Source organism: Trachypithecus francoisi, unplaced genomic scaffold (genome assembly GCF_009764315.1).
Source record: "Trachypithecus francoisi isolate TF-2019V2 unplaced genomic scaffold, Tfra_2.0 Lachesis_group3, whole genome shotgun sequence".
Taxonomy (NCBI): Eukaryota; Metazoa; Chordata; class Mammalia; order Primates; family Cercopithecidae; genus Trachypithecus; species Trachypithecus francoisi.
In genome coordinates this window covers 34183108-34210437 of record NW_022681468.1, presented here as the reverse complement: position 1 = coordinate 34210437, position 27330 = coordinate 34183108, and the positions used below count along the sequence as shown (strand labels likewise).

The 27330-nt window shown below is 38.7% G+C and overlaps 1 protein-coding gene across 1 annotated transcript in view; it reads left to right on the top strand.

Annotated features, from left to right (window-relative positions):
• Positions 1-24970, top strand: part of RBM25 (RNA binding motif protein 25) — a 70535-nt gene extending 45565 nt beyond the window's left edge. Inside the window, exons 8-19 of the mRNA XM_033187525.1 lie at positions 232-285; positions 512-595; positions 4025-4311; positions 6688-6910; positions 7023-7112; positions 8983-9056; positions 10832-10982; positions 13447-13771; positions 14144-14418; positions 14768-14866; positions 17207-17254; positions 22628-24970. Of these exons, the coding sequence (XP_033043416.1) occupies positions 232-285; positions 512-595; positions 4025-4311; positions 6688-6910; positions 7023-7112; positions 8983-9056; positions 10832-10982; positions 13447-13771; positions 14144-14418; positions 14768-14866; positions 17207-17254; positions 22628-22720 (1803 nt within the window). The 3' untranslated portion in view covers positions 22721-24970. The remainder of the gene's footprint in view (positions 1-231; positions 286-511; positions 596-4024; positions 4312-6687; positions 6911-7022; positions 7113-8982; positions 9057-10831; positions 10983-13446; positions 13772-14143; positions 14419-14767; positions 14867-17206; positions 17255-22627) is intronic.
• The last annotated feature ends 2360 nt before the right edge of the window (positions 24971-27330 follow it).

Below are 27330 nucleotides of genomic sequence, written 5' to 3'. Positions count from 1 at the left end.
CTATATTTCCATTTCTTGGGGGTGTTCGAGTATCCAGAGAGGAGGTGGTGTGTGATCAGTTATTGTGAAGAGAGTGAAATCACTTTTATTCCCGAGTAATTTGAAATCAAGAAATTATCACAAAAGCGTACTGTATTGTTCATGTCATAAATGTATAGGGCATTGCTTTGCAGAGTAGTATGAGCTCTGTTTTTCTCTTTTAAAAAATATTCTTGGTGGATTTTTTCGCAGATTTTCCGCAGATTTCCAGTGGCCCCACTGATCCCTTATCCACTCATCACTAAGGTTCGTTTAAATTGTAGGCTTTGACAATACTGTGTTTACTGCTGATTGTTGATTTATCATTCTTGTCTTTGTGATTTTTCACTATTTAACTTTAGATTGTTAGATTTGTTATTGTGGATGTTCTATTTACTTATTTACTCTTTGAGACAGAATATCTAACCTTTAACTGTTTATATTGAAGTAGGTTGTTCTTTATTCATTCGCTCCTTTGCTCGTTTTCTTTTAGGAGGATATAAATGCTATAGAAATGGAAGAAGACAAAAGAGACCTGATATCTCGAGAGATCAGCAAATTCAGAGACACACATAAGGTAGTATTCTTGTCTTTTCACTTGATACCAATCTAGACTTTTTACAGAATCCAAAGCAAAGAGACAAAAAAACAACCTTAAATTAGAATATAATTTTAAATGCTTTTTATAGGTTTAATTGATATTTAGATAGAAAAAAGAAACAGAAGACCAATACCATATTAAAGTGGTCCTTGACATATTGTGCTTAGTTTTTTCAGTTACTGACTATTCTGCAGTCATCTCACTTTAATATGAATAGAAGCTAATTTTATTTTTAGATTTCAACATAAACCTCAAGGTCAGACTTAAATTAGATTCAGGGGGCAGCAGGATAACATACACTGTAGTGTATTTCTGGGGGCAGTTATTTAACTTGATCTTAGGATTACCTTTTCTTTAGAGAGCTGAGATTAAAATTTACATTTTATATTTGTATAGATTTAAGTTGAGTGGGGGAGATTTTAAAAAGTAGGTCAGTGGTTACCAGACTTACCAAATTTTAGATGCATGGAAGAACTGTAAATTCCCATAAAGCTAATCTATTCATTGACCCCCACCATTATGATAGAGATCATATGGTGACTAATGCAAGATGAAACTCTCAGCTTGGAAAGTAACAAGGAATAGGATGTAAGTATGAGCTTCTGTTTTTTATTATATTTATGGATGCCCCCTCAGAAAAATATGCAAAGGGGTAACTGGCTTGGAAATGGGTATTTATGCATAGTAAATCCCACTCACGAGTTTTGCCTATTTGAAGCTTCTCTCAATGACAGTGCATCTGTGAATGTTCGCTGGTGTTGAAAATGATGCTTTTGGACGGTGCAATGCAAACACTGCATGACATGTATTTTGATGGTAGAGATAATAAGGTGTTGCTGGTTCTTACTGATAGACTGAGAGATCTTTAACTCAGTGAAATGTTAAATGTTCATTTTCTCTTTTATTCTTACTTTTTCCCATTGCTTTCAAAATCTGTAGTTCACAAATAATGCCAATGAATCAGTGCTGCTGAACACTTACTATCCAGATGCCCAGCCCTCGCTCATATACACAGTGCTTTTTCAAGAATTAAATGTGTCTGAGAGCACAAACATAATTCTCCCAAAATTAATTTTGAGAGTTGAAAAGGTGGTCTATGGGAAATCATTTTAGATGAATAATTTTGGTTAGGTATAATACTCAAATTCAGGACCGAGTAAGCTTAAAAATGGTATATGGTTGTGTGTGTGGTTTACCCCCTTTTTGTTTTTATTTATTTGTTAAACCCTATCATGTTATTGGTAAATTATGAGGAAATCATGTTTTAAGAAAAATTTGAAAATATATTTGCTTTAAAGTTTGGGAATCTGTCAGGCATTTTACTGCCTTAGTAGTATTTCACTGGAGGGAATGTTTTGAATTTTCAGAATGTCTTTTCAAAATAAAAAGAGATCAAAATGAAAAACCAAAACAGTTTTTTTTTATTGGGTGGTTTGGCTAAAAGGGTTGTTTGAAACTCCAGTAACAAAAAATGAGCTCAGTGAACCTTTGCATGTTTTGGTATGAGTTTATTAAATAACCACAGACTGTCAGGGTATCAGCGTGGCAGGGGGCGTCCATTTACAGCACGGATGAGTCTGAAGAGAGAATGAGGTAAGATTTATGATTTTTTAAAAATCTGTCCTTTCCTCTTCATTACTTTCTTACGTAATTTTAGACTCGCCTCATTTCCCTTCTCCAATCTTTATTTAAAAAAATACATGTATATGTTTACATGTATACATATATTTATATACATGTATATATCTCTCTCATATATAAACTTTAGGAAACAGTTAGTATGGACTAGATTCACTCACTTTTTCATTTACTTAGAATCAAACTTTTGAAATGAGTTCTGAAACAAATGGTTATTTATATTACTGAATATAAAGAGCACAGTGAAATAAGCAAGAATTAAAAATTGAGGAATTCTACAAGAAAATTAGTATTGGAACAGCTAAAATATTCTGTAAGTATCTATTTCAGAAATAAACAAATTTCTTTATAAGTGTATGCCATTGAGGTAAGTTTTATATAGTCTAGCCTCATTTTACAATATAAATTTTTATATTCATTAGAACTGTTTCAGAAATGAGATTTTTCCCCCTTTAATAGCTGTCAGTTTCTGTCCTCTTTCTGTCATTTCATTTCATCCCTTTGTAATTTCAATGTATTCAGTTTTGGCTTTGCCTGCATTCTACTTTGATACAGACTGGCACAGCAACTGAATATGTTGCTCATACATTAGCTTTTCTTTCATAACCTGCTATCAGTTCTCTGATCCATGAGGAAGAGAAAGAGAGTATCTGACAGGTAAGATTGCTTTTTAAAGTTGTTTTAAATGCATTACATGACTGAGAAAAGAAAAATGCACATTTTATTGTTGCAGTTTAAAATTTCATTTCGGTGAAACTAAACGTGAAACAAAAGGGATAAATGTGTTTTGTTTTGTATTGTTTTACCTGTTTGGGATATTTTTTTCTGAGTTTGTGTAGAAACCATGTGGTACACTGGTAATCTTTTCAGGGTACAAACTTGGTCTGACTTTGTTATTTGGTTTATTTGTGAACCATGTACTTGCTCTTCCTCCCAGAAACATAGCTTGTAGGCAAGGTTAATCCAGTGTTGGCGATCCATGTCCTAGCACAGCATCTGTAAGTTAATGCACAATCGTTCCTTCCAAGGATGGATTTATCATTGTAAATATATTTTCATTGTCTTACAGGCATAATGGGCATAAGTGTATTGCTTTTAAATATTTTAAATGAAACTATTACAGTTACATATATTTTGCTTGAAGTGAGTGATTTTCAAACTTTTTGTATTTGGTGGGCTGTCCATCTTGTAATGGTGGGAGTAAATGTTTCCATAGATAATAAGGCAGTTCTTGGCTGAATTCAGCTTGTGTTTCTTTTGGAGGGTGGGCAAATCAGAGGGCAGAGATTATTTAGTTGCATTATAGGTATTCTTCTGTACCACTTGCCCTTTGAAACCCTCAACTTGAGGTAATGCACAGTCTGGGGTTTTAATTAGTATTAATCATCTTGTGGATTTACAGAAATCCATAATGGACAGAGTTGAGTTTTAACCAGTGATAGTATTTATAGAAAATATTTCGAACCACCACATTCTTCATGTTCATTTTAGTTAGTACATAGTCATTGAGTGGCCAGCCACACCTGACACAATCTCCCAGCATCCAAGATTGGAGATTCCTGGTCTGTGTAGAGTATATGGTTTTGCACGAAATCTTTCTAGTCTTGTGATTGCTTCAGTTTAATTTGTCACATAAAACCACAAGTATTTAATATTAGTGTATCAGTGGTTTGGTGTTTTTGTTCCCAATATTGGGCATTGCGCCGGGAAAAATCTGAATACTGGAGCTACAGAGTTAACTCTAAAAGTGCTTTTATTGGTTTCTAGAAACTGGAAGAAGAGAAAGGCAAAAAGGAAAAAGAAAGACAGGAAATTGAGAAAGAACGGAGAGAAAGAGAGAGGGAGCGTGAAAGGGAACGAGAAAGGCGAGAACGGGAACGAGAAAGGGAAAGAGAACGTGAACGAGAAAAGGAGAAAGAACGGGAGCGGGAACGAGAACGGGATAGGGACCGTGACCGGACGAAAGAGAGAGACCGAGATCGGGATCGAGAGAGAGATCGTGACCGGGATAGAGAAAGGAGCTCAGATCGTAATAAGGATCGGAGTCGATCAAGGTAAGTCTTTACAGAAGTTACTGTTTCCTGATAGCTTTTATAGAACTACTGGGTAGTCCTCCAGAGTACCATTTGCATTCATGGAATGAGAGGATTTTTTGTGTGTGTGAGACATTCTCACTCTGTCACTTAGGCTGGACTGCAGTGGCTGAGCGTGGTTCACTGCAATCTCCGCCTCCTGGGTTCAAGTGATTCTCATTCCTTAGCCTCCCAAGTAGCTGGGATTACAGGTTCATACCACCATATTTTGTATTTTTGGTAGAGATGGGGTTTTACCATGTTAATCAGCCTGGTTTTGAACTCTGGCCCCAAGTGATCCACCTGCCTCAGCCTCCCAAAGTGCTGGGACTAGAGGCGTGAGTCACTGCGCCCGGCCTGATAATTTTTTTTAGAGACAACATGGTCTTTGTCTGTCTCTCTCTCTTTGTCTTTCATGCTGTCTCTCACACACACACACACACACACACACTCACTATGGGTGAAAGTAATAATTTTCAACTCTGGTTAATTTCTGTCTGAAGCCACTTTTTATAGAAACACAGTGACCACTCAGTATTGTGGGCAGACATGACTCCCTGCTGTCTCCCTGGGTCCGTGGGCATTTTTTAAGTTGTTCTTTTCGTTGAAGTTCTGTATACTGAGACATCAACTCTAGCACCACATCTTTTTAGCCCCTAGCATTTTTATTTGGCTTTTTAGCCCACTGCACTGCCACAGCTTAATCTTTCTGTCTATAAATTTACTATCTACCTCTACCTCTGGCTCCTAGTAATTTTACTCTTTGGAAGGTTTTATTTTTTATTTAAAAATTTTTAAATTATATTGAATTTTTTTTTTTTTTTTTTTTTTTTTGAGGCATGGTCTTGCTCTGTCACCCAAGTTGGAGTGCAGTGGTGCAGTCTTGGCTCATTGCAACTTTTGCCTCCCAGGCTTAAGCAATTCTCCTGCTTCAGCCTCCCGAGTAGCTGGGACTATAGGCACACACCACTGTCCTGGACTAATTTTTGAGGTTTTTTTGGTAGAGACCAGGTTTTACTATGTTGCCCAGCTGGTCTCGAACTCCTGAGCTCAGGTAATCTGCCCGCCTCAGCCTCCCAAAGTGCTGGGATTACAGGTGTGAGCCACCACGCCCGGCCTTATATTGAATTATTTTGATGAGTCATCTCATTGTTGAGCAATGAGGTATAGCAAACATGAACAAAGGAAGAGGAGAAAGCAGCAAGGAAGAGAGAAAAAACTCCTTTTTCTTCAAGCTAGTTTTAAAATATACATTACTGTGTTGCAGTTTCTTATTTGATTCTGGCTGGAGGGAGTTCCACTTTAGGTCATTTCACCTAATTGCTAGAACTGGAACTGGAAGCCCAGAGCGCTCAACCTTTAGTAGGCATTAAAATTATTTCATTCTGTCCATCCCTGATACAGTCATTGAGAGGTTGATATGTATAAAATCCATCTCTCATATTTATGGCATAAGTGTATCCATGAAGAGTATATTTCATATATACATATTAAATACGCATACATACAGTTATTTGATTAGATCCTTGGCACCATACTGTATATAATCTGCAATTTGGTTTTACTACTTTTTTTTTTTGGAGACAGGCGTGCTCCGTCACCTTGACTGGAGTGCGGTGATACAATCATAGGTCACCATAAACTCGAAGTCCTGGGCTCAATAGGATCTTCCCACGTCAGCCTCTGGAGTAGCCAGGACTACAGGCACGTGCCACCATGCCTCTTGGCCTCAAGCAAGCCTCCCGCCTCGGCTTCTTAAAATGCTGGGATTAGATTTTATCACTCTAATTAAATATTTGAGGACTTTCGGTGCTGATACTTATAAAAGTTCTAACTTAATCCATGCAACATGTCAAAATTCTGTTTTCCACGTTTGCCAGCACTTACTCCTTGATTACTAGTAAGCTAAACTATCTCTCTTTTTTTTTTTTTTAACATAAGATTATTTTACTGTCTCTTAACATATTCATTAGTCCTTCATATTTCTTTTGGGAATTAACAGTTTTCCTTTTTTCTGTTTTATACCATCAGGGGATTGACTATTATTCCAGTATATGATAGGCATTAACTAATCATTCATTTTAATGATTTGTAACTATTTTATATTTAGATTGTATTTGTTTTCTGACATACCAGTAAGCATTAACATCGATATTAGCATGCATTTTAGGATTTGGGACTGCAATTTATGTCTTTCTCATGAGTGTAGAAGAGGTTATATAGTTCTATGGAAATCAAGTGCTAGATTCTGGCCTGTGAGATTTTATATTATTTCATAATGTATGTTGTCCTCCTTTACTTTGGTCTTGAAAACAGAAAGTAGACTGACAGGTTTGTAAAATATTTTGTTTACATTAGAGAAAAAAGCAGAGATCGTGAAAGGGAACGAGAGCGGGAAAGAGAGAGAGAGAGAGAACGAGAGCGAGAACGAGAACGGGAGCGAGAGAGAGAGCGAGAGAGGGAACGGGAGCGAGAAAGAGAAAAAGACAAAAAACGGGACCGAGAAGAAGATGAAGAAGATGCATATGAACGAAGAAAACTTGAAAGAAAACTCCGAGAGAAAGAAGCTGCTTATCAAGAGGTAAGTTGAACAAATGCTTTTATTCTTATCTTGGTATCCCTTAATAGGTTAACCAAAATTTATAGAACGCTATGTATAAACTTTTAAAGCTTTCAAAATTTAATTTTTTTAGCGCCTTAAGAATTGGGAAATCAGAGAACGAAAGAAAACCCGGGAATATGAGAAAGAAGCTGAAAGAGAAGAAGAAAGAAGAAGAGAAATGGTAAGATTCTAGGCTAAAGTAAGTGATTTTTCAGGTATAAAGTCAGATTATATCTTTACTGCTGACTACAAGTAACTTAATAATTGAAATGCACACACTTCTCTGTTCATGGATAATTTAATTTTTATGTATTTTGAGCATTTTGAGCCAATTTAAGTACACCAAAATCTTTTTTCCTCTTTTCAAATTTTTGCTGCATCCAAAGTTATCTTTCTGTATACCATCAAAGTAAATTTGTCATATAGTAATATTTAAGTCAAAAAGTTACTAACAAAAAAAAAAAAAGTTACTAACTTATTTTTAAGAATCTGCATATTTTTAAAATTGTTGAACTGTTCTTATTAGATGTAATAGAAATTCCGTTAAGTTAAAAGAGTAAGAGATTCATTTTATCTCACGGATTGTTTGCTATCAGTTTAGAGTTAGGTAGGCATTAACCTTTGAATTGATTGATGAACATGATTTAAATTTCTGCGTTTCTTAAAAAGTATTTCTTGGCCGGGCGCGGTGGCTCAAGCCTGTAATCCCAGCACTTTGGGAGGCCGAGATGGGCGGATCACTAGGTCAGGAGATCGAGACCATCCTGGCTAACACGATGAAACCCCATCTCTACTAAAAATACAAAAACGAGCCGGGCGAGGTGGCGGGCGCCTGTAGTCCCAGCTACTCAGGAGGCTGAGGCAGAAGAATGGCGTAAACCCGGGAGGCGGAGCTTGCAGTGAGCTGAGATCTGGCCACTGCACTCCAGTCCGTGCGACAGAGCGAGACTCCGCCTCAAAAAAAAAAAAAAAAAGTATTTCTTATAGTATCATCTACCTGAAAAATGGAATTAAAAAACATATACATACATACATGTAAACATACATACATATATATATATATATATATATATATGTATGTATATACTTTTTATTTTTTTTGAGACGGAGTGTTGCTCTGCCACCCACGCAGGGGGTGCAATCTTGGCTCACTGCAACCTCCTCCTCCCAGGTTCAAGTGATAAGCGATTCTCCTGCCTTAGCCTCCCGAGTAGCTGGGATTATAGGCGTGTGCCACCACACCCAGCTAATTTTTGTATTTTTAGTAGAGACAGGGTTTCACCATGTTGGCCAGGATGGTCTCAAACTCCTGACCTCAAATGATCTGCCTGCCTTGGCCTCCCGAAGTGCTGGGATTACAGGCATGAGCCGTATTTTTCATTTAATAAGATAATCTCCAGTTTTGTTGGTGTGCTTAGGTATTGTATTTTGAAGATTATATTCAAAGAGCATATTTATTGTAGCGTAGTATATGTATGTGGTTTGCATTTTACAGATACGTCCTCATTCAGACTTTTCTTAGAGGTAAAAAATTTAAAATGTCTAATGTGACTTATAATTAATATATGAAGTATGTGAAAAATAAAATTTAAGGGGATAAGAAAAATATTTTTTTAAACCAAAGTATTATTATTTTATTATGGCATAGAGTGGTATTTTATACATATCTCATTTTACAGTAAAAACATTTTATGTACAACTGTAGAGAGAGAGCTGTGCAGATAGCTCCAACTTAAATTAGAAAATATTTTCTCTATAGAAAATAGTAAAAATACCATTTCCCAGTCTAGCCCAAGTTTATTTAAACCAAATAGCTGGATACATTATACATTTATAAATATGGTTTAAATTCTGGGATCCAGGAGAGACTGTAGTTTCATTTATTGAAACGGCCATGTTTTTCCTAAAATTATGTGAAGAGAAATTCCTATAAATCTTCCCCTTACTCTTGGTTGATGTCTGAGTCCGAAAAATCTGTTTACACGAAAAAGGGAAGGGTAATCTTTATTACTTGTATGTTATTTTTATACATTGTCCTTATTTCCTCAAAGGCCAAAGAAGCTAAACGACTAAAAGAATTCTTAGAAGACTATGATGATGATAGAGATGACCCCAAATATTACAGGTAAAGAAGGCTTGTTCTGTGGACTCATACTTGGTTTTTTATTAGCTGTGTTTTCCCATACTCACAGTTGATGATGCAGGTTCACTAAGTGGAATAAGAAAACAAGAAACTTGGCCGGGCATGGTGACTCAAGCCTGTAATCCCAGCACTTTGGGAGGCCGAGACGGGCAGATCATGAGGTCAGGAGATCGAGACCATCCTGGCTAACACGGTGAAACCCCGTCTCTACTAAAAAAATACAAAAAACTAGCCGGGCGAGGTGGCGGGCGCCTGTAGTCCCAGCTACTCGGGAGGCTGAGGCAGGAGAATGGCGTAAACCCAGGAGGCGGAGCTTGCAGTGAACTGAGGTCTGGCCACCGCACTCCAGCCTGGGCGGCAGAGCGAGACTCCGTCTCAAAAAAAAAAAGAAAAGAAAAGAAAACAAGAAACTTTCACATTCCGTGTAATAATTACTTCTATAGCGAATACACCGTTTTCTTGGGAGAAAAGAAGAGCTATCAGAAAAGTATCAACGTTTCTATGCATCTTTTGTGCAGTGGGGGAGCCCATGATAGTATTATATCAAATAATACTATTTTTATCTTTGTGTGTTGTAAGTGGGTCTGATTTTTAAAATTTTTTCTTGATGTTTTTTAGAGACAGGGTCTTACCTTGGCTGGAATGCAGTGGCATGATCATAGTTCATTGTAACCTTGAACTCTTGGGCTCAAGCAATCCTCCCTTCACAGTCTCTTGAGTAGGTTGGACTATAGATGTGGGCTACCACACCTGTCTGCTAGGTCCAATTTTTATAGCAAGTTACAACTAATCTCTGTAACTATCTGGGTTTGTCTAGAAATTTTGGTCTCCTAGCAATTTGAGCTCCTGTCTCTCACCCCATCTCCAAATTGATACATTATTGTGAAGTAAGAGTTGTGACAACTGCCTTCTCTCATTCTTTGTTCCCATGGCATTTTCAAACTACTCTCATTCTAATATTTATGACTTTATGGCAAAATTGCTTGTTTTGCTCTTCCTTCCATCCAAACTGTAAGTTCCCTGGGGATATAGACAGTGTCTTGATACTGTTTTATCTATAGTTCTGTTTTATCTATAGTATTTTATCTAATTTGTCTGACATGATACAATCATAATGAAGATATTTAATATAGTTTAATACAGTATAGCCAAAATAATTAAAGCATTGTAATTAGTTGCTTAAATTTAAAGAGTGCCAGGGATTTGGCTTTGTAGAAAATGCCATGAAATCAGTAAAATCATTGAAGGCTAGAAGCATAAAGTGGCAATGTATAACGTCAACATTCTGAGAAGTAATGAACTGCTAGATAGGAGAGAACCTCTGCTTTCTGTTGATTCTGCACTACTTTCTGAGATATTTTTTACAAGTGAATAAATTGGGGTTACAGAACTCTCAGTGCTACTACTGCTACTTTATGTATTTTTTTAGGTTGGTATCTAGGGAAACGAAAATTATTTGTTGGGTATTCCTTGTGAAATAGGCACAAAATATGAGCTCTCTTTCTGAAAGCGACTATTTTACTTCTTTAAACATTTATTAGAATGACTTTGGGGTAAATGACAAGATAATGCTTATTTGTTATACATTTATAGGTAGAGAACACACTGGTGTGTTCTGTAGATACAGAACATTAAGACATTCTTTAACCTCTTAGCATGCAGGTTGTAGTATTGAAAAGAGGTGCTGTTGGAGATGTCATGTGTACTGCTCGATGATCTGAGTATTAAATGAAGCCTTTTATCATTCACTTTTACAGAGGAAGTGCTCTTCAGAAAAGGTTGCGTGATAGAGAAAAGGAAATGGAAGCAGATGAACGAGATAGGAAGAGAGAGAAGGAGGAGCTTGAGGAAATCAGGCAGCGCCTTCTGGCAGAAGGGCATCCAGATCCAGATGCAGAGCTCCAGAGGGTAAGATATTATACCATCCACATGATTTTGTTTTAAGGTTATCATGTCATATTAAAGCCAACTATGATGCAGTTTAATTTATAGTTACGGGAAATGCATTTTATGCTCCATGTAATGTGCTATTTTGTGGAACGTTATTAGTACTTTTTCTTTAATTACACAAGTTGTCAGTATTAGTTGATTTACAACTTCATTCTAAACATCCTGCGGATGTCTTATTCATTTGTTTTATTTGTATGTCTTTTTTTTTTTTTTTTTTTTAAATTAGATGGAGTCTGGCTCTGTCTTCCCCAGGCAGGAGTGCAGTGGTGCGATCTCAGCTCACTGCAACCTCTGCCTCCTAGGTTCAAGTTATTCTCCTGGCTCAGCTACCCAAGTAGTTGGGATTACAGGTGCCCGCCACCATGCCCAGCTAATTTTTGTATTGTTAGTTGGAGACAGGGTTTCACCATGTTGGCCAGGCTGGTCTACCTCAAGTGATCACTGGCTTCAGCCTCCCAAAGTACTGGGATTACAGGCATGAGCCACTGCGCCTGGCCATTCTATTGTATATCTTTTTTTTTTTTTTTTTTTTCTTGAGACGGAGTCTAGCTCTGTCGCCCAGGCTGGAGTGCAGTGGCTGGATCTCAGCTCACTGCAAGCTCCACCTCCCCGGCTTATGCCATTCTCCTGCCTCAGCCTCCCGAGTAGCTGGGACTACAGGCGCCCGCCACCTCGCCCAGCTAGTTTTTTTGTATTTTTTTAGTAGAGACGGGGTTTCACCGTGTTAGCCAGAATGGTCTCGATCTCCTGACCTCATGATCTGCCAGTCTCAGCCTCCCCAAGTGCTGGGATTACAGGCTTGAGCCACTGTGCCCGGCCTATCGTATGTCTTCTAATGCCACTTTGCTAGAATCTGTTATTTCTGTATTTGAACCTGTTCTTCCTATAATTTGGTCTGACACTTACTTTTTGTGATTTAAATTCCTTCTCTATTGCCAAAGTATTTTGTTTTTATTTTTATTTTTTATTTATTTATTTTGAGATGGAGTTTCACTCTTGGTGCCCAGCCTGGAATGCAATGGGTGTGATCTCGGCTCACTGCAATCTCTGCCTCCCGGGTTTAAGCGATTCTCCTGCCTCAGCCTCTGGAGTAGCTGGGATTGTCTAATTTTTTGTGTTTTCTTAGTAGAGACAGGGTTTCACCATGTTGTCCAGGCTGGTCTCGAACTCCTGACCTCAGGTGATCCACCCGCCTCAGCCTCCCAAAGTGTTGCTGGCATTACTGGCGTGAGCTACCACACCTGGCCAGTATTTTGTATTTAAAATAAAGCTGTGTCCTTTTTTGTTTTTTGTTTTGTTTTGTTTTTGAGATAGAGTTTCACTCTCTTGCCCACACTGGAGTGCAATAGTGTGATCTCTGCTCACTGCAGCCCCTGAATCCTGGGTTCAAGCAATTCTCCTGCCTCAGGTACCCTAAGTAGCTGGTTAGTATTAGGGATTACAGGTGCACGCCACCTTGCCTGGCTAATTTTTGTATTTTTATTTTTATTTATTTATTTTTTTGAGATGGGGTCTCGCTCTGTCACCCAGGCTGGAGTACAGTGGTGTCATCTCGGCTCACTGCAAACTCCGCTTCCCAGGCTCCAGGGATTCTCTTGCCTCAGCCTCCCGAGTAGCTGGGATTACAGGCATGTGCCACCACTCCTGACTAATTTTTGTATTTTTAGTGGCAACGGGGTTTTACCATGTTGGTCAGGCTAGTCTTGAACTCCTGACCCCAAGTGATCCGCCCATCTTGGCCTCCCAGAGTCCTGGGATTACAGGCGTGAACCGCTGTGCCCGGCCTTTTTTTATTTTCCTGAGACAGAGTCTGGCTTTGTTGCCTAGGCTGGAGTGCAGTGGTGGAATCTTGGTTCACTGCACCCTCTGCCTCCTGGGCTCAAGTGGTCCTCAGGCCTCTACCTCCTGAGTGTCTGGGACACTTACAAACATGAGCAGAGTGCCTAACTTCTTTATGCTTTTTTGTAGAGATGGGGTTTTCCTGTTTTACCTGGGATTGAGCCACTGCCCATGTCCTTTTTTTTTTTTTCTTTTTTCTTTTTGAGATGGAGTCTAGCTCTGTTGCCCAGGCTGTAGTGCAGTTCTGCGAGGCTCACTGCAACCTCCACCTCCCAGGTTCAAGCAATTCTCCTGCCTCAGCTTCCTGAGTAGCTAGGATTACAGTCTCGCACCACCACACTTGGCTAATTTTTGTATTTTCAGTAGAGATAGGGTTTCACCATGTTGGCCAAGCTGGTCTCAAACTCGTGACCTCAGGTGATCTGCCCGCCGCGGCCTCCCAAAGTGCTGTGATTACAGGCGTGAGCCACCACACCTGGCTTTTTCTCTTTTCATAAAGGCATTTTACAAGAGATAATGTAAAACAAAAATCAAGTTGGATGGTGTAGAGTTGTAGTTAATCACATTATTGTTTTGGTTTTAGATGGAACAAGAGGCCGAGAGGCGCAGGCAGCCACAAATAAAGCAAGAGCCAGAATCAGAAGAAGAGGAAGAAGAAAAGCAAGAAAAAGAAGAAAAACGAGAAGAACCCATGGAAGAGGAAGAGGAGCCAGAGCAAAAGCCTTGTCTGAAACCTACTCTGAGGCCCATCAGCTCTGCTCCGTCTGTTTCTTCTGCCAGTGGCAATGCAACACCTAACACTCCTGGGGATGAGTCTCCCTGTGGTATTATTATTCCTCATGAAAACTCACCAGATCAACAACAACCTGAGGAGCATAGGCCAAAAATAGGACTAAGTCTTAAACTGGGTACGTTAGCATTTCCTTCCTTCTTTATTTTCTTCCCTTCACCCCTGCAAATACCTGTATTGTGCTTTAAGGAAAAAAATATGTATTTGTGCTTGGTTAGGTAGATAGAAGATTACTAAAAAATGCCTTTCTAGCTCACGATTGTTTTCATAGTTTTACTAGTGCTCCTATATCTGCAGCTGCCTCGAGTTCTGAGAAGAAGTGAAAAGTTTAATTTTCTAGCACTTGTGAGTAGTGAGTTATTTTTTACAGTTGGGATCTTTCTCTAAGATTTGTGGAAGTATATTTTGCATTGCTTTTGAGGGATGGTGGGTTGTAAAATGAAACATTTGGAAATTAAGTCATCATGCTAAGAGAGTGTTTTTACTGTAGGTGCTTCCAATAGTCCTGGTCAGCCTAATTCTGTGAAGAGAAAGAAACTGCCTGTAGATAGTGTCTTTAACAAATTTGAGGATGAAGACAGTGATGACGTACCCCGAAAAAGGAAACTTGTTCCCTTGGATTATGGTGAAGATGATAAAAATGCAGCCAAAGGCACTGTAAACACTGAAGAAAAGCGTAAACACATTAAGAGTCTCATTGAGAAAATCCCTACAGCCAAACCTGAGCTCTTCGCTTATCCCCTGGATTGGTCTATTGTGGATTCTGTGAGTAGGAAATTATATTTCATCATGTTATTGGGAACAGTTGGAATATGCCATAAAAATTCATTTGAAGAAGAAAAAACCTCGTTTGATTCTATTAATGACAAATAAGTAGGGATGATCATCTTGACACCAACTCAATGCCATGGTCAAGAAATTAGTAATAATGGAAAAATTTTTGGTGGTACTTGAAGACTTATTAAAAGCAGATGATTGTATCTTGATACATATCTGTCTTAGTTCAACTTGTAAATTAACATTATATTTTAGTCTCAGGAAAAATCATGAAGCTTTAATAACTGTGATCGCAAGTTACAATTCTTTAATTCAGTAACCATGCTTTGTTTTGCAGATACTGATGGAACGTCGAATTAGACCATGGATTAATAAGAAAATCATAGAATATATAGGTGAAGAGGAAGCTACATTAGTTGATTTTGTTTGTTCTAAGGTTAGTCTTCTATTATCTTCCATGCCAGCTTTTATTTTGTATATTAAAATATTAGACACTTTTTGAAAGAGCAGAAATTTTACAGAGTCAAGTTGCATGATGGTTTAGGTTCAATTAAGTGATTTATATCTGCTTTTTAAAAGTTATTTTTATTTTTGGTGTGTTTCATTATTCACTGCAGTGGATGCAGATTTATGTTTGTTTTAATGAACCCTTCTATGTAACTTCAGACTCTGCACACCATGTGTTTTTCTTTCTGTGGGTCAAGGAGGATGGAGTTGCTGGTTACTGCCAATTGTGTGCTCTCTTTCTGCCCCTGAGAATGCTGTGCCATCTTCTTCTTGTCTTGGTTGGAATAATTATGTTGAGATTTTATAGACATAGCCAATAGCTTTTCCCATCAACTCCTTTGTCAGTCACCCATCCTTTGGATAGGATGAAAATAGTTCATTTCATATCATAGTAACGATCAGTGTTTGTTGACTGACAGGCTGTGTTCTCGGCAGATATTGTGTTTTGTTTTTTTTGTTGTTGTTGCTGCTGTTTTTTGTTTTGAGTCGGAGTTTTGCTTTGTCCCCCACGCTGGAGTGCAGTGGCGCAGTCATGGCTCACTGCAGCTTTGAACGCCCAGCCTAAAGTGATCCTCCTGCCTTAGGATCCTGAGAAGCCGGAACTATAGGCACATGCCACCACACCCTGCTAATTTTTTTTTCTTTCTTTCTTTCTTTTTTTTAAATTATACTTTAAATTCTGGGGTACATATGCAGAATGTGCAGGTTTGTTACATAGGTGTAACATGGTGGTTTGCTACACCCATCAACCCATCATTTACATTAGGTATTTCTCCTAATGCTCTCCCTGCGTTAGCCCCCAACTCCGCGACAGGCCCAGCTGTGTGATGTTCCCCTCCCTGTGTCCATGTGTTCTAATTGTTCAGCTCCCACTTATGAGTGAGAACATGCAGTGTTTGGTTTACACCAGGCTAATTTTTTGTATTTTTAGTAGAGACGGGGTTTCACCACATTGGCCGGGCTGGTCTCGAACTGACCTCAAGTGATCTGCCTCGAACTCCTGACCTCAAGTGATCTGCCCGCGTTGGCCTCCCAAAGTGCAGGGATTACAAGGCGTGAGCCATCATGCCAGCCGAAGATAAAGTTCTGTAAAATGTTAGCAAGGTGATGGCCCAAGCCTTGTAATTCCTGCACTTTGGGAGGCCAACGGGGCAGAACACTTGTGGTCATGAGTTCGAGACCAGCCTGGCCAACATGGTAAAACCCCGTCTTTACTAAAAAGTCAAAAATAGGGTGGGCATGATGGTGGGCGCCTGTAATCCCAGCTACTCTGAAGGCTGAGGCAGGAGAATCACTTGAACCCGGGAGGCGGAGGTTGAAGTGAGCTGTGATCGCTCCATTGCACTCCAGCCTGTGCGATAAGAGTGAAATTCTGTCTCAAAAAAAGAAAAACTTCTTTTAACATAACACTGTTAGAATGTGTCTGTCATGAATGTTTTACCCATTTTATACATGAAGAAATTGAGGTTTAAGGAGAGGTTGTGTCTTGGCGCTGTTGTATACTGAGTCTAGCCTTTGAAACCCATGCTCTTAACCACTAAGGTATATCTTCCCATTGTCTCCTGAAAACATAGTCTTAACTTTAACAAAACAGTTAACATAGTAGAAACACCGTATTTCTATAAAGGTATAGATAAGGTATTTTTCTGCTAGCAGTGCTCTTTTGATATGAACAGTAAATTTACTCTGCCTTCTCTAACTTGTAATTATTGTGGCATTAAAACTTGTGTCAAGGCCGGGCGCGGTGGCTCATGCCTGTAATCCCAGTACTTTGGGAGGCTGAGGCAGGCGGATCACGAGGTCAGGAGATCGAGACCATCCTGGCTAACATCTTGGCTAACATGGTGAAACCCCATCTCTACTAAAAATACAAAAAATTATCCAGGCATGGTGGCAGGCGCTTGTAGTCCCAGCTACTTGGGAGGCTGAGGCAGGAGAATGGCGTGAACCCAGAAGGCGGAGCTTGCAGTGAGCTGAGATAGCATCACTGCACCTGGGTGACAGAGCAGGACTCCGTCTCAAAAAAAAAAAAACAACTTGTGTCAGAATTGACTTAAAGTTAGACTACAGACCACTATAGAGATTAAGATTCCAGGTTTTGGTGCCTCTTTCATTGAAGAATGATATTCTGAAAATTAAAACATTTATAGAATGGTTCCTTAGTCACAAGAAATTCCTGTCTGAATTTGAGGATTCATACCTTAAAATTTCTTGACTATATTGTTAATTTTTATTTATTTTTAATGTGACAATTATTTTTCTCTTTTAGGTTATGGCTCATAGTTCACCCCAGAGCATTTTAGATGATGTTGCTATGGTAAGTTGGAAATTCACTATTTTTATTTAATTAAAAAAAAAAAAATTTTTTTGTCTTAAAATATAGATGGGGTCTTACTATGTTGCCCAGGGTAGTCTTGAATTCCTAGGCTCAAGTGATCCTCCTGCCTCAGCCCCCCAGAGTGTTGAGATTACAGACATGAGCCACTACACCTGGCCAGAAATGCACTATTATTAATATTTTAATTAACATCTATATAAACTCATTTTTGAATTTGATTCACTTCCTGCCTATCTTTGTTCTAGAATCTTTTTTAGGCCTGAATTAAAACTTGAGTGGCCGGGTGCAGTGGCTTACGCCTGTGATCCCAGTACTTTGGGATACTGAGGCGGGTGAATCACAAGGTCAAGAGATCGAGACCATCCTGACCAACATGGTGAAACCCTGTCTCTATGAAAAATACAAAAATTAGCTGTGCATGGTGGCGTGCGCCTATATTCCCAGCTACTCAGGGAGGCTGAGGCAGGAGAATCACTTGTACCTGTGAGGTAGAGGTTGCAGTGAGCCGAGATCGCGCCACTGCACTCCAGCCTGGTGACAGAGTGAGACCCCATCTCTAAATAAATAAATAGGGCTTTATTCTTTTCCACCAGTTCCGTTCATTTTTTCCCTATGCCCAGCACAATGTGCTAGAAGCATAATGTAGAACAAATGACCTGTAGTAGTGGGGAGAGAGGTATACAGATACTGAAACCTTGATGTACTTGTTTGAATTAGATATGTAGAAACGATAATGGAGGTAGAGGAGATAGAACATCTGATGGCATTGGTAGCAGTTAGGTTAAGCATCACAGGGATTACCACAGAAACTGAGACATGTAGTTGTGTGTGTGTGTATATGTGTGTGTGTGTTTTTTAAGTTGGATACATGTGCAGTTTTGTTATATAGATAAACTTGTGCCTGGGGGTTTGTTGAACAGATTATTTCATCACCCAGGTATTAAGCCTAGTACTCATTAGTTATTTTTCCTGATCCTCTCCCTCCTGCCACCCTCCACCCTACGATAGGCCACCTTCTGTGTTGTTCCCCTCTCTTTGTTCATGTTTTCTCATCATTTAGCTCCCACTTACAAGTGAGAAATGCTGTATTTGGTTTTCTGTTCCTGTGTTAGTTTGCTAAGGATAGTGGCCTCCAGTTCCATCCATGACCCTGTAAAGGACACTATTTCCTTCTTTTTGGCCACAAGGTTGTATATATATGCTGGTTTTTGGACAGGTGTATCCAAACACCTGTTGTACTGACAGTGAACGTCAAATCCTCGTTGCATTTAATTTGGGATTACAGTCATTGGTAGCATGTAGTTAACACTGATTTTTGTGAGACAAGGAAAGGAGAAGATAATTGATGGTAAAGGTTGAGCAAGAGATTGAATGAACTATGATCTCCAAGTTAGGAAGAGAAGAAAATAATACCTGAATGGAGCTGGTGGTTTGAATGAATTAAGGACTAGTGGTTCCAGTGAAGTTGTGGAAGGTGAATTGTAATAAAACAACTGAAAGGAGAGGTTATGGTCAGAGTGTAGAAAGTTCAAGTCTGTATGATAGGTCAGTCCGGACGATGGCAAGGTGCACGGTATGACTGTGGGAAATTCCTGGGTATTGGGAGTCAGATTGGAGAGAAATACTGGAAATAGTTGCCAGAGCACTCATTTAAGTGGGGGGAAAGACAAGATACTTGCCAGATAGCTGCTTTTGCAATGGATAAGGTGGTGAGAGCTTATGAACGTCCATGGAGTTGTTATTTTTTTTTGCCAAGAAGGAAACAGTGAAGACCCAGCAGTCATTCCTGTGGAGACTAAGACATTGAGAGTGAGAGACTACCTGAGAAGTGCCAGGGCTCTAGGAGATAGAGGAGGGTTTCTGTTAAGAGGAAAATCCTAATTTAGTTGTTGGTGTGTAGTATAAAATAGAACAAGAGTCCAAAGGGCAGAGCGAGAAGGCAGCAATGGGAAGATGAGTAAGTAAGGAAGAATCATCAAACATGATATGAAGTGGTAGATGACTGGTAGTACTTGCACTTGGAACTGCCACCAAAGATGTCAGGGAGGGACATAGTGGGGTTTATAGTCAAAAAGAAGGATTGTGAGTTCAAGCTGCTTTGTGGCCAGGCATTTTTATGATGTCTAAAGCCAGATAACATTCCTTTTCTGCTGCCTAGCTAGCTTGATGCAGCTGTCGTTTAGAACACCTGATAAAACATTTGTGAAAACTTCATTGCCTCAGAGGAAAGGAGAAATGTGAATAGATTTCAGTCCTTAGGGCTGGATTCTGAACTTTCCTGAAGCTTCTAGCCCTGTTTTTCTTGGAATAGAGGGTGTCGTAGTTAGGCCTGAGTGAAAACATTTTTTAAGTGAAACAGTGTTCCAGTGTTTGGCCTCAGCAGAGTTCCTATCATAGTAAAGATTTCATGTCAGTGTTAATTTTAGATTTTTTTATCTGTTGTAATATATTGATATTTGGAGTGTATTTAGACCACTGTTTATGATTTTGTGGCTCATTGTTGATTAGAATGAGAGGAAACCAGTTGAGCTAGTGTTGTCAAACAGCTCTGCTAAGAAGCTCAGGGGACTTGTAAATATTTCTTGAATAAATGAGGAGACTGAATTTTTAGCCTGAGTACTGTTTTACTCTTAACAAAAGTCTGACTTCTTTCTATTGTATCTTTTTCATTTTATGTAAATTAAATGAAGTTTAGGCAAAATGTAGGCATTTTGTGCCTACATCTCTCTGAAGTGTGACTTAGATACAACAGAGTTCTTAAACGAAGGTCAAATCTGGCTCATAGAAATCTGATCAAAAGTGCTTTAATTAATTGCCATCATTGAGAAAGTGACAAATTCCTTTTTTTTCTTTTAATTTCTTTTGTTTGAGACAGAGTCTTGCTGTGTTTCCCAGGCTGTATGGAGTGGCAGTGGCATGATCTTGGCTCACTGTAACCTCCACTTCTTGGGTTCAAGCAGTTCTCTTGCCTTAGCCTCCCAAGTAGTTGGGATTACAGGTGCCCACCTCCACGCCTGGCTAATTTTTGTATTTTTGTAGAGACTAAAATTTAGCCACGCCTGGCTAAATTTTGTAATTTTTGTAGAGATGGGTTTCACCATGTTGGCCTGGCTGGTCTCAAACTCCTGACCTCAGGTGATCTGCCCACCTAGTCCTCCCAAAGTGCTGGGATTAGAGGCGTGAGGCACTGTGCCCAGCCTTCTCCTAGGTATTTATTAAGTACTTGTTATATACCAGACACTTTTCAGAGCACTTAACTACATACCATCTCTTTTAATTCCCACTTAGTACCTACTGCTATGGTATGTAGCTACATCCCCTCCGCTTTAGAGATGAGGAAACTGAGGCTCAGGTTAAGTAACCCAACCAAAGACCAATCGCTGAGTAAGAGGCAGCACTGCAGTTTGAACCTATGTAGCCTGACTAGAGAATTTGAACCTATGTAGTCTGACTAGAGATTGAGTACTCTAAATTCCTACCACAAGCTTCCTCTATGAAGACCTGGCAACTCTAGGCCACACTTTTGGAGCACAGTCATAGCTGCCCCCTTTAGAAGGGAGCAGAGTAGTCCATTTCACCTCACAGCAGCCATAATGTAGAGGGCCAGATGTGTGTATGGGATGATGGCAGGAATAGTGATGGGGACACAAGGACCCTAACTCATAAGTAGAGAGGAAGACAATTTCCTCGTCCACCACTGGAAGAAGACTTGTTACTTAGTAGTCATGTGTGCCCCGTGATGATGATTGTGTTTGCTTATTCTGTTTACTGTATTCTGAACACTGTACTACTTATATCCTCATTTAATGTTCACTTTAGTGTCAAGTACACAATAAATGCTAGTTAAGATGGCACGGTTGGGCTGTGCACAGCAGCTCAAACCTGTAATCCCAGCACTTTGGAAGACCACAGTGGGCAGATTGCTTGAGTCCAGGAGTTTGAGACCAGCCTGGGCAACACAGGGAGAGCCTGTCTCTATTTAAAAAGCACAAAAATGTAGCTAGGAGTAGTGGTGCACACCTGTAGTCCCAGCTACTGGTGAGACTGAGGTGGGAGGATCACTTGAGCCTGGGAGGTCAAGGCTACAGTGCACCATGATCACGCCACTGTACTCCAGGCTGGGTGGCAAGAGAGATCCTGTCTCCAGGGGAAAAAAAAAAGTTTGTGAGGTTGTGTTTTGGGGGATAAATGAAATTCTGTATTGTTATTATGTAATTGTGTATTTGTTTAGTTCTTCTTAAATTACTATGTTCTTTATGAAAAGCATGTGGTTTCCTTGGGAAGTAGTTTTGTCAGATGTGTATAAATGCAGTATCTGTACAGGTAAAATAAAAGAATAAAAGGTAGATCACAGAAATATTGTACTGTTTAGTAAGCCATGGAATTTTGAATGATTTTTTTGTTGTTGGTAATTTACATTTACTATTTATTTATTTAGAGACGGAGGAGTTTCGCTCTTGTTGCCCAGGCTGGAGTGCAATGACATGATCTTGGCTCACTGCAACCTCCGCCTCCCAGGTTCAAGCGATTCTCCTACCTCAGCCTCCCAAGTAGCTGGGATTACAGGTTCCTGCCACCATGCCCAGCTAATTTTTGTATTTTTAGGAGAGATGGGGTTTTGCCATGTTGGCCAGGCTGGTCTTGAACTCTTAACCTCAGGTGATCCGCCTGCCTCAGCCTCCCAAAGTACTGGGACTACAGGTGTGAGCCACTGTGTCCAGCCCATTTACTATTTATTAATAATACATTTCTCACAATGGACAAGTTTTCTTTAAGTCATTTTACTGAAAGTAAAACTACTTTCTAAGGAAAACAAATACGTGTTATAAAGAACGTAGTAATTTAAGAAGAACAAAATATACAACCATGTAATAACAATACAGAATCTCATTTACCCCCTCAAAACAACCTTAAAACTTTTTTTTTTTTTGAGATGGAGTCTTGCTCTGTCGCCCAGGCTGGAGTGCAGTGGCGTGATCTTGGCTCACTGCAAGCTCCGCCTCCCGGGTTCACGCCATTCTCCTGACTCAGCCTCCCCAGCAGCTGGGACTACAGGCACACGCTGCCACGCCTGGCTAAGTTTTTGTATTTTTAGTAGGGATGGGGTTTCACCCTGTTAGCCAGGATGGTCTCAGTCTCCTGACCTTGTTATCTGCCCTCCTCAGCATCCCAAAGTGCTGGGATTACAGATGTGAGCCACTGCGCCCCGCCACTAAACCAATCATAACTAGCATTTAAGTAATAAGTGCTTATTGTCAGTGGATGGAAATCTTTTTTATACTGGTCACTGTTGTTGGCAGATGTTGATGATTGCTTCTCTTACATGTGTTGCTGTTTTTGTTTCCTCTTTAGGTACTTGATGAAGAAGCAGAAGTTTTTATAGTCAAAATGTGGAGATTATTGATATATGAAACAGAAGCCAAGAAAATTGGTCTTGTGAAGTAAAACTTTTTATATTAAGAGTTCCATTTCAGGTTTCTTCTTCGCCACCCTTTTAAGGACTTTGAATTTTTCTTTGTCTTTGAAGACATTGTGAGATTTGTAATTTTTTTTTATTGTAGAAAATGTGAATTTTTTGGTCCTCTAATTTGTTGTTGCCCTGTGTACTCCCTTGGTTGTAAAGTCATCTGAATCCTTGGTTCTCTTTATACTCACCAGGTACAAATTACTGGTATGTTTTATAAGCCGCAGCTACTGTACACAGCCTATCTAATAATAATCTTGTTCTGCTGATTTGTTTCTTGTAAATATTAAAACGACTCCCCAATTATTTTGCAGAATTGCACTTAATATTGAAATGTACTGTATAGGAACCAACGTAAACAATTTTAATTGAAAACACCAGTCATAAACTATTAACCACTCCCACTCTCTTTTGATCAGAAATGGCAAGCCCTTGTGAAGGCATGGAGTTTAAAATTGGAATGCAAAAATTAGCAGACAATCCATTCCTACTATATTTCTGTATGAATGTGTTTGTGAATGTATGTGTAAAAGTCTTTCTTTTCCCTAATTTGCTTTGGTGGGGTCCTTAAAACATTTCCTAACTAAAGAATAGAATTGTAAAGGAAAAATGATACTGTTCCAACCTAAAATGTCTGTTATAATTAGGTTATTAGTTTCCCAGAGCATGGTATTCTCGTATCGTGAGCAATGGTCTGCTAACTGGGTGGGGTTTTCTTATTAATAAGCTGGCTGCTTCAGCTTCTCTTTTAAAGGAATGTGGATCATAGTGATTTTTCCCTTTAATTTTATTGCTCAGAAATGAGGCATATCCTAAAATACTGGAGAGTTGTATTTAATGCATTTTTGCACTAATTGGTCCTTAGTTGAAATCTGTTATATCCCTTTATTTAACAAAAAATTCATCATACCAAAAGTATAAGTGAAAACCCCCTTTAAAACAAAACAAAAAAATGAAGTAAAATTAGGCAAATTGACAGACAATGAGAGTTTTACAAACATGATAGGTATTCTGCTCGGCAATTTGTAAGTTTACATCTTATTTAAGGATAAAGGTAAATCATTCAAGGCAGTTACCAACCACTAACTTTTTGTTTTCATTTTTGTCTTGTAGAAGGTTTATATCTTGTTTTACCTTGGCTCATTAGTGTTTAAAACTATACTGATGGTGTGCTTAGAGAAATTCCTGGGGCTTTCTTTGTTGTAGATCAGAATTTCACCAGGGAGTAAAATTACCTGAAAATGTAACAAGTTTTAAACAGCTTTTCACACAAATTAGGTGCAGCTGTTCCCATGTCTGAATACTTATTTAAAAGAAAGGTAAAGGTTGGCCTGTTAGAAAAGCATAATGTGAGCTTTGGATTACTGGATTTTTTTTTTTTTTTTTTTTTTAAACTCACCTCGAGAGGACATTTGAAAACACTGTTCTTACCCTCGAACCCTGATGTGGTTCCATTATGTAAATATTTCAAATATTAAAAATGTATATATTTGATCCTGGGGACTCATGTTCTTTCAGAATCATGTAAATAAATGGCATCATGTTGTAATTGTGTGGTGCATACTAGAAAACTTAAAAATACGGGCTGAATTTTTTATGGACTTGATTTTTATGACTATTGGTATCTAAAGGTCAAGGAAGCCATTTATATTATTTTGGATGAATCTACTATACATCTATGGAAATGCCTCTTTTTTATTTTAAATTCTGGTTTCTCGACGGAAAATTTCAGAAAAGATGCCCCTTACCATTTTCGTTTGTTTTTCAGTCTTTTCTCGGACACACCCCCAGCCTAAGACTTTGTTCGAGCAGTTTATTGTGTCTGTCTTTTCTTAATGTACTGCACAGTTGCTGTTTCTAAGGCATCATATTATGTTGTTTTTATTTAGCCACTATTAACATGAAGGTTTATTCAGGTAGATTTGATTTCCTTTGCTTGGTTTCTTCTCCTGCTCTGTCAAGTATACTTATCTTAAAGGGCCCCTCTAAAAACAAGGGAGATCTCTTAATCTGAAACCTTTGGGGAGATGTACTGTGTACTGCGTAACATCTCCAGTGAGGTTTGCGGCAGGACCTCAACTAAATATATGAATTTGTGCAAGTTCATATATTAAGGTTTCTGCAGCAGAGTGAAAATTGTTATAATAAATGTGGTAGAAACTGTTAATCGCTTAATGCCAGTTTAAATCATGTTTTGTAACCAAGCTTCAGTAAAAACCTTTAGATTGTCAGAGTGGCTTGTTTTTTAGAATTGTATATATAAAGAATTAGACATTAAACAGGCATATTCTAGTGTCTGCAAATACACATCAGAAATTTCTATTAAGTTGCTTGAACTTTGTGGGTTAATTTTACCATAAACCCGTGAATTAATTTTAGTTTGAAAACCTTATACAGTATGAATTCGTTTTGCCCTTTCAAGTTGTTATATAAAGAGCATGAAAATCTTTTTTTGGTGTTTTTTTCTTTTTGGTTGGTGGGGGGGTGTTTTTTTGGTGATATGGGAGTTATGCTTTTGTCGCCCAGGATGGAGTGCAATGGCGCGAGCTCGGCTCACTGCAACCTCTGCCTCCCTGTTTCTGGAGATTCTCTGCTTCAGTTTTCTGAGTAGCTGGGATTACAGGTGCCCAACACCACGCCTGGCTAATTTTTTGTATTTTTAGTAGAGACAGGATTTCACCATTTTGGCCAGGCTGGTCTCAAACTCCTGACCTCAGGTGATCCACCCGCCTCAGCCTCCCAAAGTGCTGGGATTATAGGCATGAGCTACTTGCCTGGCCAAAGTGTGAACATCTTAAGAACCAGTCTTGATCTGGCAGTTAGAATACTACTTTTCTTTGTCCCTAAAAACAAAATAAAGTATGTACATCTGTTTACAAGGAAGAAAGGTAAGTTTGAAGTTGTTTTTCTTAAACTTTAATGTGACCCCAAATCATCTGAGGAGTGCTTGTAGAAATAGAGACACTGAAGTAGCAGAGGTGGAGTGGCGCCGCAGACTTTGCATTTCTGGACAGCTCCCAGCTAATGTCATTGCCTGCTGATCCAAGGACCACATTTTGATTAGCACTTTAAGGTGTCTATTCAGCATTATTTTATCCTAACAGACTACATAAATGCAGCTGAATTTTCCTTTAAGTAGATTTTAAAGAGGAAAACATTTTTTGAGGCAAATGTACATAATTATATTCATGAACATAATGTAATCTTCCAAAATTATGCCTGAGAAAACCCTAATATTCTAGGCTTTTTTTCTAGCCAGCCCTGAAAATTTTTTCTGTAGATAACTTTATGTTACTTATTCTGAATCTTATAGCACTTCCCTGTAAACTATGTAAGTGTAAGCTAATGATTATTTTGTGAAGAGTGCTGTTTCAGGTTTTAATCTGGCATGAATACCTGATAGATATAGTAGAAAAACTGAGAAAACATTTAGCTTGAGAGCCAATTTGAACTACACACTATCATTTTTTTCTCCTTTTTTATGGAATCAATTTAATGCAAATAAGTGTAAGCAGGTATACAATGTTTAGATGAGGCTTATTTTCCCAACTCTTTTTAACAAGTTTTATGATGGCCCCAATTGATACCCAAAAGACTGCTGAGAGGTTTTATGTCAAATTGATTACGAACTTCTCTGGGTTGTATTTCAGTCTTCTGTTAAGTATGAAATTGAGAAATAGTTTTGCTCAACAAAAGATGATGAGGAATTCATTTATGACTGTCACTGGAGATTAAAGGGTATGAGAAGGAATCCCAGGCAGGCAAAGAAACAGTCTAGCTGTCAAGAAGAAAACAGGGAGATAATACCAAACGCAGGAGCTACTCATATAACAATCATACTGTAGACCGAAGTGATCACACTCACACTGTTTGATAAACTGATAGATTGTTTTGTAATGTGATTATAGTAAAATACTGAAATATTTATGTTAATTTATTTGCATTTGAATGCTTACATTTTTAATTGACAGAATCTTTGCATTTCATTACTTGAGTCATGAAGGCCAAATTAAAGAATGGCGGTCTAAAATACCCAGGAAAAATAATTTCTAGAAACAAAAATAAAATTCTTTTCAAGCCATGTTTGAATTAAATGACACTCCTGAGTCTGTCTACTCTTTTTTTTTTTTTTTTTTTTTTGAGACAGCATCTTGAACCCAGGAGATGGAGGTTGCAGAGAGCCAAGATTGCGCCACTGCACTCCAGCATGAGCAACAAGAGCGAAACTCCATCTCAAAATATATATATTTCTGGTAGCTGGTCATCTAATGGTGGCAAAAAAAATTACACAAGGAGTTCAGGAACATCATTAGACATAAATACAAAATACTATATGAATTATCAAATGTGATGAGCTAACTGAGAGGAAATGGGAAATAGGAAGATTCTCAGTAGAAGCAGTAATATGTGGAAGGGGCCTTAGAGGTCACGTAGTCTATTTTGCCCATTGTAATTACATTTTTTAAATAAATTTTTTGTTTAGAGACAAGGATTCCCTGTAAAACTGGAGTGCAGGGGGCACAATCATGGTCTCACTGCAGCCTCAAATTCCTTCCCTGTAAAACTGGAGTGCGGGGGCACAATCATGGCT